The sequence below is a fragment of the Aplysia californica genome, unplaced genomic scaffold, assembly GCF_000002075.1.
Source record: "Aplysia californica isolate F4 #8 unplaced genomic scaffold, AplCal3.0 scaffold00007, whole genome shotgun sequence".
Taxonomy (NCBI): Eukaryota; Metazoa; Mollusca; class Gastropoda; order Aplysiida; family Aplysiidae; genus Aplysia; species Aplysia californica.
Genome location: NW_004797277.1, coordinates 179,928 through 199,387, shown reverse-complemented (window position 1 = coordinate 199,387; position 19,460 = coordinate 179,928). Strand labels below are relative to the sequence as shown.

Below are 19,460 nucleotides of genomic sequence, written 5' to 3'. Positions count from 1 at the left end.
TGGAAATTCAAAATTCAATCCCCAACCACCACCTTCCAATGATGAAGACTGCTGAAACACAAGACAGATGCACATTCAAAAGATTCTTTAAAAAAAACAACAATATGAGCTCAAAGGCAGTGAACGTTTTGACACTTATTTATAAATATATATATATATATATAAATATAAAAGAACAAAAACAAAATTAGTTTAGTTTGGTAAGGGTTTTACAGCGCTCGCACCTGCATACAGTCATTTGAGAACAAACCCCCCACCCCCGGCCCCCAAAACCCCTTATTAGAAAAGGATGCACCCAACTGTACACCATGGCAAGGTAAAAAAAAAGCCAAATTCTTATGCCATAAACCTTCTTACAAACATCAAAGTTGACTTGATAACTCGCAAAAGAATAACTGAAGTCGAATAGATCTCAAGAATAGAAACATATTACCTTTTCCCTTGAGAGTGTCGTACTAATTTATAGCCCCCCACCCCCCACCAAATGTACTTGTTCACTTCAGAAACTAAAGACCATGAATAACAGGTTCTTTTTCATCTTTACATTCAAGTCCCTACTTGATGTTTTCATACTGCAACAATAATTCCATAAAATGTGTTTTGAAGCAAATTGAAACAACAACCAAATGTCCAGCACTTTTGGAAATAGTCAAAGGTCTAACCACCTCAGTGATCCAAGAAATATTACTGAAACAAAAATACACAAGTAATTAATGCACCATAAACAAGGTGAGGATCAGTTCTCAGCTCATGATTAGTGCAGAAAACGTTTGAATATCAAACAATATCAGGGTTCAATCAACTAGCAAATACAGTTAATAACCCCACCAAGACAGTGAAGATCACACAAAACATACTTGAGCATTAGCATAAGAAAAAAACATAGTCTCTATATACATTGTGCTACATTACGAGTAACCTCACAACTTCTCTATCTACATATTATTGGGACTTGTAAGTAACTCATGATTAGTTAAAGCGTTTTTGTGGTCTCAAGAAATTAGCCATTTGCATCATGCTTTCAAGGCATAATCTGAACTACATCACAGTCAAAACAAAAATTTCAAGAAATACTAGCAAAACAAATTGTGTGCTAAAATATCTCTAAGCCTTGTACAGTAGTGAGCGCTTACGATTCCTGAGCCAAAGAATGAGAAAAGTGTACGGCATTGAGTGAGTGGAATCATACCAGTGTCAAAGAAAACGGCCCATACTGGAAAGAAAATATTCCCCACCTACTTGCACCCCTGTAAAATTAAAGCCAACACAAGCAGAGAGTTGTTGATGACCAATCTATCACATTTGCCTGAACATATTATTATTAGTTTATTCTGTGTCTTGCAGCATTTCAAGTACAGAGTCCCTTCCTATAGTGTTTCATTAAAAATACTGGATCAAAGGCCACAGCAGGATGTTTGGAAGGTAAGGGATGCTAAGCGCAGACCACTGTACCACTTGGCATTATGACAGGGAGCAGAGCACAGAGCAGTCCTGTGCCTAAATTTGGGTAAGCGGAAAGATGTCTTTGGCCCCAGGCATAATTTGAAAGTTATTTGAAGTGGTGAACAATTTCCGAGCCAACAAACATTGCAGCTCAAGAAAGTGAGTTCTTGATCAATACATTTGACTGAAAGTACCCGTTGCATAGAGACACCATTAGGCTTGTTATTGAATACCAAAGATAGGGAGGCGTTATCTCTGATACAATTCCAGTTGAAAAATGAGGTAATCTTGTCTTACTCCATGCCGAACACCATTCACAACATTACAACCTGACCAGAAACCAGGGCATTTTCAAACACCCCAGATTTATCCACCTGCCTATATCTAAATAATATAGACTTCTAGATGTAAAAAAAAAAAAAACCCATTAAAAAAAACAACTCTTCATGTGTTGTAAATTCTGGTCGGCAGCATGAAGCAAATTTTTGGCAGGGCTGTTTAAACAGCTTAATAAAACATCTTTCTCTGATGTCTTTTCCAAAAGATGATCATCAAATCATACATTCAATACAAGAAAAAAGCTAGTACTTAAACATTTAAGCCTTTTCAAGCAAAGGTCTTGAAGCCACCACAGAATTCTAAAGCTACAATCTCTACACATACTTCTACCACAAAAAAAACAACTCTATACATTTTTCTACAACCACAATCTCTACTCTCTGGTCTAAAAGACACAGCCTTCTCAGTCTCTAGTCACTTGCGAATCCTATCTTTCGCAAATCATACATTCTGCTTATGCCAGCAGTTACAACAATATATCACATCAAGGCCAATCATTGCACAGTGGTCCGCATTTTGGTTTTGTGTGTGAATTTGATTTTCTCCTCTCTGCCACCATCAACACAGACTCAGTACTTCTTGTCATGAAATCTGGCTGTCACTTTGGGTCTGGCAGATGACTTGCTGCAGCCCTTGCCTTTCCTGGTTCCCTGAATAAATCTTTGAGAAGACCTTCAACCTGTGGCGAAGTAAATCGAAATCTCATTAACTTTTTTACTGTGGTCTAATGATTAAAAGTCAATAAAAATAGCTAATTAAAAACAAGTCTTTGTACTATCCCAAAGTGTTGTTGATTGGTAAGTAGTATAAAGAAACCTGTTCTGCACTCTGAAAAAAACTGGAGCTTTCAGTCATGTACTAAAGGGATCATTTATCTTTCACACACCTTTTCCTTGTTTAAATATGAAATCAAAATTAAAATACAATTTCCTTTAGAACAAGGATTACAGATAAAGTTCTTTCACTCTTCTGAGAAAAAAAATTACTCACGTTTTACTATTTACTTCATCACTGCATTATTTTATACATTAGAGCAAACTGATCAAATAGAAAAAAATAAGCACACCACTCATGTAAAGGAGCCAATTGGCAATGAACAAAAAAATTCTGAAATTTTCGTACTTAGTGGCAACGCTCAAGCCAGTACTAAAAATTTACAGATCATATTGTTTAATATTAAGGTTTGAAAAAAAAAAAATGCAATCTGCAATGCAAAAACGAAGATTGGCCTGAAGTCAGTCATAAACCAAACAATTTCAGATATCCAGCTCCACCTGGAAAACAAACATCTCTTACAAATGAAAGTCCAAAGATGTGATACAAAGGGCACTTAGTATTGGAAGTATATTTTGAGGCCATATAAGATAATACATTTCATTAAGTTTGTTTTAACTTGTTTGAGAGAGAGAAAAGCAGGATCACCTTCTCCTTGTTCTTACCGTTAGAGAACCAAGAGACTAATGTTTGACCGAAGAATAATTTCGAATGCCTAAGCATTGAATAATCACTTTTGCTTAATGACACAGCCCTCGACTTTACCTCTTCAAGCAGATGTATGTTAGATTCCAGAACACTGTGCAGCTGTCGGATGACAGAAGCGTGGGTTTCAGTCTGAAGCCAGTACAAGTTGCCCATGGCACGATCCCTTCAACACAAAAGAATACAAATGTAGCCATAAAGCATTTCTTAAATCAAGATAAAGAGTGTCATGGTCCTGCCTCTGTTTACACACTTGAACATATCATAATTTTATGACCAGCATTAAAAGAATTAAAGTTGTACTGTTCACTAAGGCAATTGTGCGAAACAATGCAAGCCCTGGCAAAATCAAAATAAGATCTTTTAAAGTTCGAGCATGTTAACCCTCACGGCTAAAGAAAAAACCTTGAGAACACATTTCCCTTCAGCATGCCATTAAAGGTCATCTAAAATCTTACATCTCTCTTTGAGAAAACAGAGAGAGAGAAAACTGAACTACCATACATAATAAAATCAGAAGTAATGATCATTGAAAGAATATGAAGTTAAAAAAGTAACAGTATACCATAATTCTCAATGCATGAAGTGGAACAAAGTCATGGGATTCAACGAAAGAAGCAAGAAACGATGTTTTTTTTCATTCATTAACATTAAAATACATCTCCCAAAACCTAGTAACCAAAGTCACAAACAAAATAGCTAAAGCAGAAAGCAACTATAACTTATGCCCTTGCAAGCTATTTCTTCTCCTCTAAATTTCTGATTCCACACCTGCAACAGAGATTTGGAGGTATTTATCAAATAAAGGAACGTCAGTGAATTCATGAATATCTCTCGCCTCCCCTCTTTGAGAATGAGAGAGTGCAGGGAGATGTGTGCATGTGTGTAGGTCATTTTGTGTGAACATTGTACAGAGTAAATAGGTGTTATGAGAGTACATCATCGGGCCTATTCCAGATTTAGAAAAGTAATTTCTTCACATAAAGTTAGGCAGCCAAAGAGCGGATAATAGAATGAGTAGCATCCAGCCTCTAGGAACATGTGCCCTTACACAAAAGTAAAGTCCCGTTGCCAATTAAACTATAATTAATGCCCTGAATTTTCAAATAGCTGATAAACCATACCTGAAACTTCCTGAAGCATGTGGACCTAAAAATGATCCAACTTCCATTCGACTTTGCAACACAAGGATCTTATAAGTCAGTCCCATAGCAGACAGCATGAGGAAAAACACGCTGGAAACAGAAAGAAAGTCAGCAAATATGAAGCAAACACTCAAAAGTAGCAATGACAAGGAACAATTTTAATATTAACCAAATTGCTTTAAAACAAAAAAGGTTTCAGTGAAAGAGGAGTAAATTCTAAGAACAGCACTTTTAAATTTTTAAAAATCCATTGATAAATAAAAAAGTTACCATGATTTTTTTGTTGCTAAATGTTAGGGAACCTTTATAAAGAAAACTATGGCCAAAAGGTGGGATGTTTTTTTTAACAGAAAACTGTTCTTAAGTCAGAGGTGAATTGGAGTACAAGAATGAAATTTGGCACCCTCTGGTGATTTTTTGGTGCCGAATCTTGTTCTGATATCACTTTTTCAATGTCATTATTACTTTGTATCTTTAGGACTGAATTTGTGTGAGAATTTGTTGAATTAAGCGACACAGCTTGAACTGCCACCGATAGGGGGCACAGGCTTGTGAAGCAGTACAAAACTTTTGAAGTTTTCAACACATCTTTGCCTAAAAACTACATTGATCTAATTTTAATCATACTGGGAAGAAATTAGTTAAATTTACTTGGCCTGGCACAGAAAGGATATAATTTTGATCTCTAAAGAATCAGCGTGATTTTCCGATTACCCATTCTACAACTTAACAAAGCAGAATAAGGAAAACGTGCAATGGACTCATTGGAGATCTATTTAGTCTTAGGCAGCCAACAACATGTTGCCAAGTGATCACACACCTTTCGCATGGCAGGAGTCTAACTTATTCAATTTGTGACCCACTTCCTGGCTCTAATCTTTTATCTCAGGATGGGTGGTAATTTTAAGTTGCCACATAAAATGTACAACACACAGGGATCTGAAACTTTACAGCAATAAAGGAGACATGTGGGGTGCCTGTCTGGTCCACGTCCATGCAGCAGCTCCTCTTAGTTTTTGAAACACAGAAGAAATCACACAAACTTGACAATTTCTCTGATTCTAAAAATCTGTCTGCATTGTACACTACCATGTAGTCAGTTTTGCCTTTCCTCTGACTGGTTGCCAATTTTCATTCAATTTCGTCCACAAATTTTCTCGTAACTATACTTAGAAGAGAGCAACCCCTAATCCATAATGGCCCCAAAACTACCCCTCGTATGGAGCCCGATTTCCAGCCCAAAACACAGCAGGCGACTGACATTGCTGTCAAAAGTAGAGTATGGAACTTTTTGTCAGAACATGTTACGGACACAAAATATTAATAATGGCAAGGTAATTTAAAATCTAGCCCTCTTAAACATACACAGAACAGCCACTGCTGACCATATTTTACAAAAGAGACCAAAAGAAAAAAAACTAAAAACTTTTTTTTACACAAACATCATACTTAAAGCCTATTAGTACTATCGGCCCCGTATTAGATCAATTAGAGGACAATAAGAAAATTTTTTACAAACTTGGCTTGTAACAAAAATAAAACAATCTTCAAGAAAAATTTACTCACAGTATAGTGCATATTGCCAACAGCAGATTTGTGCGAGGTACTCTGAAACAAAAATGAGTAAATGTAAATAACAAATCTAGCTAATGAAAGTAACATTTATCTATACATAAAAAAACAACCGAAAACCAAACACAACACATGCTGTCAACACATTCAATTTATCCAAGTAAAATGAAATAAAGTTTTTAAAAAGTGATCACTAAATGCAGCTGGTACCAAATCAAACAAGCATCAGTCAACCTTTGTGCCTTCTGCAAAACATTTCTGGAGTCCACAAGGAGAAACTGAACAGTTCTAATAACATTCAAAATACAACATCTCTGTAACTCGCATCATTTAGTAGTTGGTAGATGCTCTGGTTTGGTTTGCTTCTTCTTTCCTATCAAACCTGTATCGTCATGATCTCTCCTTTTTTTTTATTGCCTACTGCTGTTTAACATCTTTAATCTTCAGCACCTATATGACCTTCCTTATTGTGTTGCAAATGCAGTAAAACTCTTACTAAAAGTAAAACTAAGTCGTATCTAAAGCTATCCAAATCTCACACATCTTTTCTTCGTCAAACATGGTAAAAAAAGTCGTGTAAAGTAATCTGAGGCCATTTAAATCTTTTTGAGCAGAAAATGACAGAGACAAAGTCTGTCTTGTAAAACTAAAGCCCTAAGGGGAAGGGACTTCTAAATTTAATGTCCATCTGCAATGGGTCCAAGGGCAAAGGAGGAGGAGTACATAAAAAAACCTCAAGCCAAAACAACCCAAGTTGAAGGGTACCCTGTTGATGATTGAAACCAGGATCATTAGCACTGTAGCCCAACATCTAACCAACTAAGCTATCCGAATATACTATTTTGAAAAGGTTCATTGACTACAAAGACAACAATTTTTTTTAAAATGGGTTACAATAGTGCTACATACTTTTGCAGTTTATAAGAAAAGGAACAAAAGGTCCGGAAAACACTCTTGCAGTTCAAACCTGAAAGATAAAAAAGAGGAAGCACAATATTAAAAACAATATAAATATCTTTTGCATTAACATATTGCCATATCTAACGAGGGCCTATTCACAAATGTTCAGCCGCCAACTTTTCAAGACAAAAAACCCCCCCCAGACTCCATGTATATGCTGCGGGTCAAGATGGAGGACCTTGGACAAGTAACCCACCTCCTCCAAACCCTTCACACACATTATTTTACATGCAATAAATTTAAACTATTGCAAGCAGACCTGCAACAATAATATAAGATATGTTTAGTAAGTCTCTCTATTCACAAATCCAGCTTTGAAAGTTCATCATTTTTCTTCAGCGGTGGCAAGTCAGTGAGGAGCAATACTACAAAACAGAGAAAACATTTTCCATCACAAACTGTACTTATGTACTCAGAATCTAAAAAACGTACAAAATATGTGTTTTACATACTCATCGGCAGCAGTGCAAATGATAATCACACATTTTTTCTTCAACATAGTCTTTCAGGAGTGCTATCACTTTCTGATAATTCTTGTATATTTTCATTGAAAAATCCTTTAACATCAGTCAGAACAACAACTATTGGAGACATTTTTTCTGCAACCGTAATAGTCATCTCTCGTCCATCATAAGCGAATGCATGACAAGAATGGAGAAAAAACCAACTACGCAGTCAAATTCTTTTGATTGTATATAAAATCAAGTCTTCTGAAATCAATAAATGATAACACAAAGTGCTACAAATTTACAGTAAAAAAAATTTCACAATGCAATGGAACCAGGCACTTGGAAGTATGAGGGCATGTGGAGTTATGGTATCATCTTAAAGCTTGTTCATCTATCTTGCTTTCAATGAAAAATATACCCATTTTTCTAGAACAGAAGTCAAGATATTTGCGATTGAAGGAGGTGATTTCAGCAATAAAATTATCGACAAAATGGCCCCCAAAGTTTGGTGACTTCCATAGTTGAGAGTCCTTAGAAACTAAAAACTTAGGTTTCTTGTGCCTTTAATCAACATTTTTCAGCAATTCAAAAAGAAATTTGTTTTTAGATGGATGTAAAAGGTGTTGAGTGAAAACACAAAAATTCAATAAAAATTCACGAAATAATGCAGGTTTCTTCAATTTCATTATTTTCACGACTGCCTGGTTTTACCACGATGCCTCACATATGACTTATGAATAAAAATGAAAACTAATTCAAAGAGTTATAGGGACATTTTTTAAAAAGTTGTACAAGAAGCTCCCGCTCTTAAACAAGCAAAAATCTTTACTACATTTCTGCCAACATTCAATTTACATATGACAAGAATATATTCTAAGCAACAAAGAGATACGCTTTGAAATTACAAAGGGCGGGGGGAAATCTAATCTGAACAACAACAAAAATTCGCTTTTGCAGTAATCTGTATCTCCATTCTAAATAATATAAGCTTACAATATGACTGCCAACAAAAGAAGGATGAGAAATCATAGTAAAATGCTCACACTGTTGGGTACGGTCTGACGGCGAACCCTTCGGTTCTGGTAGACGATTTACTTCTACTTCCACTCGGCGGCTACATCCAGTCACTGACGGGGCCAAGACTCGGTCAAGTACCTCATATGGATTCAAGTCATCCTCGGTTGTGTCACTTTCAGAGGTGTCTGGACTACGGTTATGACCCAAAATGGACGTGCCAGAATTGACAGGCAAACTGACATTGCCAGAAGTCTGAGGACACATTGTTTTGATTGAGTAATTAGAAGTACACTGAAACAAAAAAGTAGTTTTGACGCTCATATGACCTTATGCAGTTGTGAGTGCCGTAAAACCTCTACTAAAACTTTTAAAAAGTTGTTTAGTGTAAGAGACAGCTAGTCAGACAGAAACAGCAAAGGAGAAAAAGAAAAAAGAGAAGCAAGACCCACCAGCGGCACCCTCCAACCATCTGCAGGACTAGTAGTGGAAGTTTCAAGGCCAAGTATTTGTATTTGGGACTATATTGTTTTGGGACAAAAAGGAGAAAAACTGCACCTCAGTTCTTGACTTCAGAATTAGATTCACATATAACGAGACTTAGAGAGCCTCCAAGCTAACAAATGACCCTCAATGAAAATTGTGTGTGGACAGTATGAGCACTAGCATTAAAAAGCAGCCATTATAAAACTTAGCAGTAGTGACAAAGGTATACATACTGGAACATAAAACTATTCATGAGGAATACGAAAAGAGGAAACACTGAATCCCATCACAGATATAATTTTCCACAGCAGTTACACGTGTAAACAACAAAATTCTCCGCTGGCATACACTGTCATTTACTTCTTACACATGGTTTGAAACTTACCGAATCATGATTGAGTTTCCACAAGGTGACAAGTTTTTTGTACGTCGAGTCTCTGGATATAAATGACCCAAACACATACTGGGGAGAGATGACATCGATGTATCAAAAGAAGCCAAACATAAGGGCCTATTAAGCCTTCAGCTTGTTTCATTTATTTTCTACAGAAAGGATAGTTGAAAGCTTTCATTTTGAAACTGATGTCATACCCAATGACCCTATGATTTTAAAGTTAGAATTTACTGAAATAACTTGTTTAATAAATTCACAAGCCTGTAAACACACGAGACTAAAATTCCTCTACAATCAGTATCAAACAAAACAAATTTTTACACTGATATTTAATCTATGTAGTAAGCATACATACCTAGTCGAACTTACTCCAACAGCCACCTGTCTAACACCTGTACAAATAGCCCCTTCCCACTTCTCCCTTTGCACCTTTTCTATAAAACAACTATACTATCTGCGACGTCCACAATTCTCCACAACAATAGTTGAACATCTTGGACGATTTCAACTGTACAACATAATCCATTTGACTGCCCATTCAAAAAGTCATTCCATAGATAGTATCAAGCATCATTCTCTTCTTACAAATACATCAGCACATATATCAAAGTACTAGAACCTCCTGACGTTACAAAACACAAAAAAAGCAAACCTTTTGGTCCGCAGTTTGAATGCCTATGGCATTTGGAATGAAGAGAGCCAACTTCTCACGCGTGATGCTTATGACTCTTTCCAATGGAATTTCAATCTGCAGATAGAGACAATTATCTATGTAGATGGTACATAAGCACTGTCTATACTAATCGAGACATCTTTTATTTAAAATTTGGTAAAAATATAAATGAATTCTATTTCTAGAATCAATTGAATATAGCGCACAGTAAAATAGTTCGATATCATGGCATGGTGCCACGCATTCAGATCGTACAAAATCAAATCACTCAAGTCATTCAATAGATCAAATTCTCTCACAAGCACACCCAGATGCAGTAAGTAGATACAAAAACATTTTCCAGCAAAATGGTTTTGTCTGCCTCAAGAAGTTGTCATAAAAAAAAGTGGTCGATTAATTCACAGAAGTAGGAATGTTGCATATAAAGAAAAATTGTCTCGATACATTTTACATTTTTCTTGCGCCTCAACTGGCAATAAGATTACATGCAGTATCATTTACAGCCTACATTTATTAAACTAAACATAATAACTATTTTCAAAATGTCTACATAAATAGGCTGTTATCAATATAAATAAAGCAGCTATCTAATCTTTAAACCATTAGCAATTAAGAGACTGAAATCTCACGTTATACCAAAACCCAACATATATCACAGTGAGAATAACAAAAATCCTCAGAGAGCCATAACACAATCCAAGACAAAAGGTTCATCAAAAACCTTATCAAAGCAGAAAAACATGTCTCTGACTTATGGAAAAAAATCAGCGAAAGTGATTTCTGACAGGATCTTTCTTTTGTTTAATTCCACACCATCCTCCACAACAAAACACTTTCACCACCATACACAAACACGCTGACGTAGTTCATACATATACAACAACAAAGCAGATAAAAACAGGAGGCCAAAATACTTACGAGCCTGCCTCTCGCTTTAATTTTAGAGTAGAAACAAATCCAATTGTGTGAGACATACATCTGGCCCTGAAGCAAGATATCTCCTTTAAATGCACAGGAAAAACCTGAAATATAAAAAAAAGAAACATAATTAGCACAAATTCTGAAAATGGAAACCCTTCCCTGTTGTCATACGAGTAAGAAACAGGAGTAGGGCAACAGACTAGCATAAAATTATCCCTGTATAAGAACAAAAACACACATTTATATCTATATTTTTTGGGGGTAAGAGTTTTACGGCACTTGCAACACAATAAGGTCATATAAGTGCCACAGATTAGAGATGTTACAAGGGAGTAACAAACACAAAAAAGGAGGGGAGATAAAGACGACAGATGTATGATAAGAAAGAGGGAGCAAACCACACCAGAGCATCCGCCCACCACCCACACGCAATTATATGAAATGTTCTTTCGTTTTGAAACTCACAAAATATGTCCATATCCCGTCAAGCCTTAAGCACAAAAGAACTACAGCCCTGGACTCATTAAAAACGATTTGTAAACACTTGACTGCAAACTGAAGGTTCTTCACAAGTTCAATCATCCAAGCATGTCCTACAACTTGACTTTATTTAACCTGCTACCCTTTTACAGTAAGCACCATTCAAAGAAAGAGTTATCAGATGATAGACATCGGCATCTATGGTAGTGGTTATGAACTTCGTTGTCATACATAGATACAGGAGTTCAATTCCCGTAAGGGGATGTTTTTTTAATCAAGTACTTTCGTCTGTCTGGTGGGACATTGTATCAGTCTCAGCTTGGGTTGGCCCTGATAGATAGAGTAGAAGCAGCCTGCCTCCTAATGAGGGCATAAAATGTCTGCAATTACATTTATCTATAGCTAATGGACACTCTTTCTAAAGGGAAGTCAAACAACAGATTTGAAGTTTCACACAAAAACTCAATTATTTTTTTCTTTTTTTCTAAGGAATAAAATAAGGACACAAAGCAAGCCTCAACAGATAGCAAAGAGTACAGGCTTACACTCAATGGGATACTCCTCCACTGGTGTGGACTTGAACAGTTTGTGAAAACGCAACGTCCGTGACTTGCTGACATTTTGAGGAAGGTCCTGCACAGAGACATGACAAACTCATATGAAGATAACAAAAATTGGAAGAAAGTCAAACCAGGAAATTTTTTTTTTCAACTAAAAAAAAACTGCAGTACTTGTCAGAACTTCTTTAGCACGAAAGAAACAGTTTGAGCAAGTTCAAATTACACAGACCAACATATAAGTTGTTATTTGTAAATAGAGCCTTCACCCTGGTGTCCTGTAGGAAAAAAAAGGTTAAAAAAAGGAGCAGTTTCCAGTTCACTGAGACATATATTTTTAATATGATCCCACTTTGAAAGTAAATACACTTATATTACTCCCACTTTGATGTCAACTGCTTAAACTTGTCATACTTTCAAAATCTCTCACTGTTTCCTTTGAAAAACAACATCTCACAAGCTTACCGATACATCTGGGACTTTGTTGATAGGTGTTTTGGGTCCCGGACTTTGGAAATGAAAAGGAAAATGTAACAATTTAGAAATACATTTTTGTTTTAAAAATAAGAACTAATCAAACAGAGTAGTACAGTAAAATAAAAGCATATCAGCCATCCTCTGAGTTTTTGCTTTCTTTGGTGAGATCCTGACAATCTAGAGTTTCTTACTATAGCTCAGTACAAGAGAAGCACAAACAAAATGATGATATTTTTTTTACAATAGTTTTCAAACATCTCCAGCCACAAAAAAAATTAACTTGATTCTGTAACTGGTTTCATTTCTATAGCAGTCATAGCATGAGCACATGTACATGAACTATTGCAAAATACGTAGTAGGAAAAGCTACTTTTATTAACAAAAGTCATAGAGTAACGAAGACAAACTGATCAAACTGAAACAGCATGACCAGAGAATACATATATATATACACGGTCAATACTCTTCAAATACATGATATATATATCTAAATGCTTTCAAATGTACATACCCGTTTTCATCTTCTTAACATTTACTACACATCGGGCAGCTCATTTACATTTAGGTATTCCACTTGAAGATCTCCAGTCAGAGAAAGAAAGAATGAAAACTTATTTCCGCCTCCTTTGCCTTATTAATTCATTGCATTTAACATTCACCACTTTCATGAAAGTGACATGAAAATGAAATCTCAGAGAACATTGGAAGTTTTTTTGGGGGGTTTTTTAATAAAGAGGAAAAAGACACTCACCTGCTGTCTGACTTGTGTTCTATGTTAGTGGAGCTCGAGCCATTGGCAGACTTCCGATAATCTGAAAGCAAACAAAAGCTTTGATAAAGTCTAAAGAAGAAAAAAAAACATATTTTACAAATGTGTGAGATAATCTCATCAAGGAAAAAACCACATCCAAACTTCTTGGACAAAATGATTGTCTTGATACAGACAATAATAGAAACAAGTCAGAACTACCCCAAGGTAGGGGGTGCTTCCTCACTTTATTCAATTTCATTTTCTAATTTCAGTATTAAAAAAACAAACATTCAGAAGAGTTCAATGTCAGTATTCAGGAGCCGAACAGTTTGAAATTGGGCAAGGTAACAAACAATCAGAAATTTTGCACACATGAAGTTAGAAAAACATGCTCCTGAATAACTTTTAACAAAGCACAGGAAATTATTCATAATTATTACAAAGTTGGCGAGTAAAACTAAAAGGGGCCAAATTAGAAATTCTAAACAACCTGTCTTTGGAGAAACTGCAGAGGTAGCATCTATGCCAGCAACAAGTGGCTCCCCCATAAGTGTGATCTCAGCAGGTATTTCCACTGTCCCAGGAACATCAACAACCCCACCTTTTCTGAAAGAAGCAAAAACCATGATATTATATTTAAAGAAAAGTTCCCTTTGTGCTTCAGAGCATACAGAAGGCTTATAAAGCTGGAGCTTACCATCCCAGCATCATGTTAGTGTATTAAATGTTAAACCTGCAGTTCTAAACAACTGGCATCAAATTTGCACTACAGCAGTGTGAGAAAAATTCAAGTCAATAAATGTCAAAATGTAATCAAAAGTGTTCATTTCATTAAGTCAGTATATAAGATTTAATGCACATACAGGTGACACACAAATTAGTTCACAGTGGGCATGAAAATCCTCACAGTAGGCCTATACTAAATTTTTGTTCTTGATTAAGAGAGTCTAAATTTTAAACCAAACATTTTTTGCAAAGAAGCCTGAACATAATGCGTCAGCTTGCACAGTTTATTCTGACTTCATCACAGTAACACAACATTTTCAGCAGATCTCAGATTCTGATAAAACTGGAGTGAAAGTGAATTTGGTATCTATATTTCAAATGTTTTTATGGGTTTTCGATAGTGAATTATATTTATAAGGTCCCTATAACAATAACATAGAAGAATGCATGGGCTTGACTGAATATTTTGTCCTTTTCAAATGAGATGAAAATATCACATTACCTTCATGTGCCAGTGTACAAATTAAGTGTCGCTAGCAAGCACTTGCGTGCATTTAATTAATTAAGTGAAACTGCAATCTACCGAGACATAACATGACTATTTGTAAACATTTGATTATACTTGGCGTGTGTAACATGCGTGCATGTACGAAAGTACGTTTAATATGGTTAAGAATGAGAGGGTATAGTATGGATACCTCTGTAAATGTTGTAAAATAAGATTGACCTTTAGAGGATGTGTTACAAGAACCATAAAAATGAAACTGTACTGCTTCCAAATAAGTTGAAATTTACACGAAATTTCTGCCTTTGCGCACAACAACCTCCTCTTGTCTTGACCACTAACAGCGTGAACCTCACTAATATTATACATGATAGCTTTCCATAAACAATTCAGCACTACAACCTGTCATAATGGTAAGGGTAGCATGCTTTCATTCCTCCTATCAGCCTCAGCTGACCCTCACAGACCAGGTCAAAAGCATGTTGCAAACGGATGACGTGTTACCGAAAACTCCCGAAAGACTCATGAAATACCCCCCCAAAAACCCCATATACAAAGAATATCTGTTAGGTATTGGTCACCTCATGTAACTGTATGCTGTTTAGATCTCTTTAATACTGTATAAAAATAAATGTTTATAAAATCTCTGTTGAAGAACTCTGTGTTTATTTGATAGATAGGACATGTATCTTAGATCTAGATTCGAGATCTCATTTATTCTCATTTAGATTTAGATAGATAAATTAACGAAGATGTACAACCTTCATTTTACCAGAAGGTTGTAAGTTCCCCTAGATCTCCATGAGGACAGTATATATAGCTCCATCTAAGTGAATGAAAAGCTAACAAGTTTTGTCTAGATCTAGATTGTCAAAGTCAAGAGATCAATAAACACAAAATAATTGAAACTGAAACCCAACTAAAAAGAAAATAAATAAAAAACAAAACAAAAAACCCCCAACAACTTCATATCTGCACAAAACATTGAACACTGACACAAACACAATAAAAGCAAGTAACAATCCGAAAACCCAAAGGCAAAAAAAAGACAACTAATACTAAAGATATAAATTCAACGCATCATTCATCTTTGTATAGACAGTAAGAAACAGACTACAAAATGGCTGACCTGCAGCACTTCTGTGGTCCGACACAATGAATATGTATAGCGTAGTGTATTCAGTGTGTTTTCATGCCGCGTTGGGGGGATGGCGTCTGATTTCCAAGAAATTTGGTCACATGACATAATTATAAAAATATGATGGGGAACTCAATTCTAGGGTAATAAAATTAAGTGAACATCCAAATAACAGGATCTGTCCACTAAACGTCGGTGTGGAGTCTATTTAATGTAGTGAAAACACCACACACAGGTAGTGTATACTATGCTATATATGGCGACTTTAGATAAGGAGTTCCAGGAATTGAGTTTCGATTTCCAGGAACTGAGTTTCAGCTCACTTTCACTTAAAAAAGAACATCCATAAATACACACACACATAATATCTTAATTAATATCTATCTATATGTGTCTGTATAAAAAAAACATATATGAAGCTACAGCAAACACCTAGCACACTTCTGAGATTGGCCCAAATATAGAGGGCGTATTTACGCCATCTATTATAAGCTTCCCTCACCAGTTGACAAGATCTCACCACGGCCGGCCCGCTTTGCCACTTAGCGGGCGATGGGCTATAGATGTCACTAGGTTTTATCGCCGACCGATTGGGTTGTGTGTGCGTGTGTGGGTATAACTTTGAGGAGAAGGTTAATTTGTCAAACCAGAATTGCTGAGACTGTTTATAAAAGATAACACTAAAAAAAAAAAAAAAGAAAAAAAAAGAAAACCCAAACACGGCAAGATCTCGTCAACAATTACTGGCGAAGGAAACCCCGGAAGACAACAAAAATAGATGGCGGAAATACATCATCCATATTTAGGCTTATCATAGAGGTGTGCAAGGTGCTCGCTGCAGCTTCATGTAAAAAAAACTGTGAATCCAGCAGAGGCAGGTGGAACATTCTATGGAATTGCTTCCACAGTTTCTGCTACAAATTTCACAGAAATATAAAAGACATTACTTATACTACTATGAAAAAAGATACAATCAGAGGCAGATCGATCAAGACGGAAACAGCTAGCCAAGTCTAACATTACTATCGCCTCGAACAAGCCAATGAACTCTGAACCTGAATTCACAAGCCAGTATGCATGCTCAGTGAGTTTTCGGTTTTCCGGGGGTTTTCATTAAAACGTCAAACCGGGCTGCAAACTAGTCGATCCGAGCAGGCTGTTGTCCAGTTTGGAACAATTTATTCACATTTGCTATGAGGGCTAAGGTAGATAATCTAATGGTTAGCTCTTATATAAGTAACTGTCCTACCCTCAAAACCCACAGATATTCAACATTATAACACAACATACCAATGTATTTACAAGATTGCCTTGGCCCGAGTTGTTTTGATTTTGGGTTACTGGGAGGGAGCAGAGTGTCCTACAACAATTACAACATAGTACATGGAACAACCACTTTGACTTTTAAAGCAATTGAAGTAACTATTCGGACTCGAGACGAAATTATATTCGGACCCTGAACCGAGTCCAGCATGACGTGCGTTCCGATTTCTGACCCTTGCTCCTAAAATTTCCAACATTTATGAATTTAAAATGGCAGTTCTAAGGTAACTGACAACTCAGGGTCTTTCCACCACCACTATAGCATCATCATTACTTCCATTATAACCATATATTTGTCTTTTGAACAAGTTTAATTTCATTTTGTTGTGTGTTAAAGTTTTTCTGTAATTTTTTTTTTTTCACATCGCACAAAACCGACAGCCGTGGTCTCTTCCCAACACCTCTTCTCCCTGCAAGCCGAGAGTGCGAGATCGTTACGCGCAAAATCATTGATCAACATAAATTAACTTTTCCCCCTGCAAGGTCAGCTCAACTTAGTCGTTCTGTTCATACTAATGATGTAGGGAGGGCCAGTTTAGATAGATCTAGATCTGGTAACTGGATTAAGCTCACGTCTCGACTGTTATCATTATAATTGACAAAAAGTTCATACATGCTAGAAATATTTAGGAACAAAAGTTGGAAGTCGGAACGGACGTCATGCTGGACTCAATTCAGAGTCCGAATACAGAGCCTAATTTTTCTCCGAATAGTCACTTCATTCGATTCCGAAATAAGGAGAAACAAGTCTTGTTTCACACTGAGTGAGAATAGCCAATGCTGGCAAGTCTCACCCAGGGTGAGAGGTCGATCGCATTTTTATTCTCAACCGGGGTGAGGATAGCCACTTCCAAATACAGCAGGAAAGCGGAGAAAAAATGAAAGAAGTCAAGGTCATGAAGGGAGTGAAGCACTTACCGTGTGCATCAAGCTCAAGGGGCCCCCGAAACAAAGCACCAGGTAAAACTGTGTAGCCTATATGTAGAGATATACATTATACTGAGACTATAGTATGTGCCCGGTTACCGTATACGTAGACACATTCGGACTAGAGTCCGAATAGAGCTGGCCTACTAAAGCAATAGAAGGTAAGATTGAAGAATACCGGACCAGCGGACTGACTTTGCCTATGTCTCAATTCATAATTTTCCCGTTTTTTATATCTCTCAATGGAGAATCTCGGACCGGTAGATCTATTCATTACAATTTTGTCAGGGGGGAGACCCCCCTGAACCCCCCCCACCCCCTCCTCCACCCCGTGACCTACCCCACTTTTTTGCGTAATAATGTACGAGTGGTCCGGTATTCTTCAATCTTCCCAAGCAATAATTTAGCCTCTTCTATATTATATAGATACCTAGATCTAGATCTAGATTATTTATGTGATAGTGTGAGCAACTCCTCTGTTCTCCTCACCGGCCTTGAGACTTTAACTCTTTAACTTTAGTGTCTTGTCAAAAAATACAACAACAAACTCTGATCCAGAAGCAGCAGAATCCAGACTATTAAGAGGCTATATCAAGCTTTTGACCAGCAAGATCAAGAACGGTTTTAACAAAAGCTTTAGAGCCAGGCTTAACAAAAGAGAGATCTCAATTAAGTTGGCGGTCGTGGTAGTCTGTATTTTTTAGGAGGTCGAGTAAAACTTGAAACCAGAACCAGAGCGAGCAGCAAGAACTCTAGAATCTGCCTCTGCCTCTCCGAAAGGCCCAAACATTCTGCACCTACTCCATAGAACAAATTGCGATAACTTACTTGTCATTAAGAATGTTATGCATCAGCCAGCTTAACCACCAGCCGAAACGGTCATGTCATGGTGCTGGCCAACATAGGTTGCTGGGATCAGTAAACATTGCAACACTCGATCGAAGCCCTTTGCGATTTCAGTCACGGTCAGTCGTCAGTTCGTCAGTGTCGGTCAGTTTATTTTGATTTGTGCCATAACGAGACTACTTCCGTGTTACATGTCACCAGATCGACTACGGTGACGGTGTCCACGCAGTTATGTACCCTCCATAAAAAAAACTTGTCGTAATTGCTATGGGCTTGGCTGGAATGGAAACTTTCAAGTTAGCCTAGATCTAGATCTAGATCTAGATCTAGTACGCAGCACACCAAGGATGAAAAAGTTACATGTAGGCCATAATTATGTTTCAAGAAGTTTGTGTTACTTGACTAGTCCGTTTTTTTTTTAATTCCTGTTTTCTTAGTGATACAGAAAAAAAAACTTGAAATAAAAAGAAAATTGATGAGAAAATTATAAAGCATAAGACGTTTAAATAGGCCGCCTAAAAGTTTTTAATGTGAACGGTTGCTTTTTAAAATTTTGATGTTGTTTATTTTTCTCTTAATTGGGCGGAGGTGAGTGTAAACGGACTGTGAGTCTGGCTACGTTTGAGAATAATTAACCAGCGTCACCATTGTTAATACCATCAATATTTCCTATTAAAAAACGTAAGCTACCTGTACGGGTATACATGTATGTATGACACATTATGGACAATGCTCAGGATTGATAGGCCTATGCTTACACTTACACGCAAAGGGAATTAAATTAACTTAAGGGACCCGTGTGAATGAGGAGGAAGCTACCGCGAGGCAGTGAAATTTAGTGAAATGGGAAGGAGG

General features: G+C 36.7%; 1 protein-coding gene across 1 annotated transcript; it reads right to left on the bottom strand.

The window, feature by feature from the left end:
* Positions 1 to 545: 545 nt before the first annotated feature.
* Positions 546 to 18,739, bottom strand: LOC101859140 (GRAM domain-containing protein 2B). The gene is made up of 14 exons (XM_005089559.3): positions 18,588 to 18,739; positions 13,631 to 13,746; positions 13,141 to 13,201; positions 12,378 to 12,420; positions 11,901 to 11,988; positions 10,873 to 10,976; positions 9,934 to 10,029; positions 9,273 to 9,350; positions 8,431 to 8,656; positions 6,888 to 6,945; positions 5,973 to 6,014; positions 4,386 to 4,496; positions 3,322 to 3,427; positions 546 to 2,461 (listed from the first exon to the last, which is right to left on the bottom strand). The coding sequence occupies exons 1-14, from the start codon at positions 18,608 to 18,610 to the stop codon at positions 2,381 to 2,383; spliced, it is 1,233 nt and encodes a 410-aa protein (XP_005089616.1). The 5' UTR covers positions 18,611 to 18,739; the 3' UTR covers positions 546 to 2,380.
* Positions 18,740 to 19,460: the final 721 nt, after the last annotated feature.

Coding starts and splice junctions, on each gene's coding strand:
- LOC101859140 (XM_005089559.3), bottom strand. CDS start 18,610: ATGCATAACATTCTTAATGACAA. Junction 8,657..9,272: donor GGAAACTCAATCATGATTCG/GTAAGTTTCAAA, acceptor ATGTGTCCTCAG/ACTTCTGGCAATGTCAGTTT. Junction 3,428..4,385: donor CATGCTTCAGGAAGTTTCAG/GTATGGTTTATC, acceptor TTTGTGTTGAAG/GGATCGTGCCATGGGCAACT.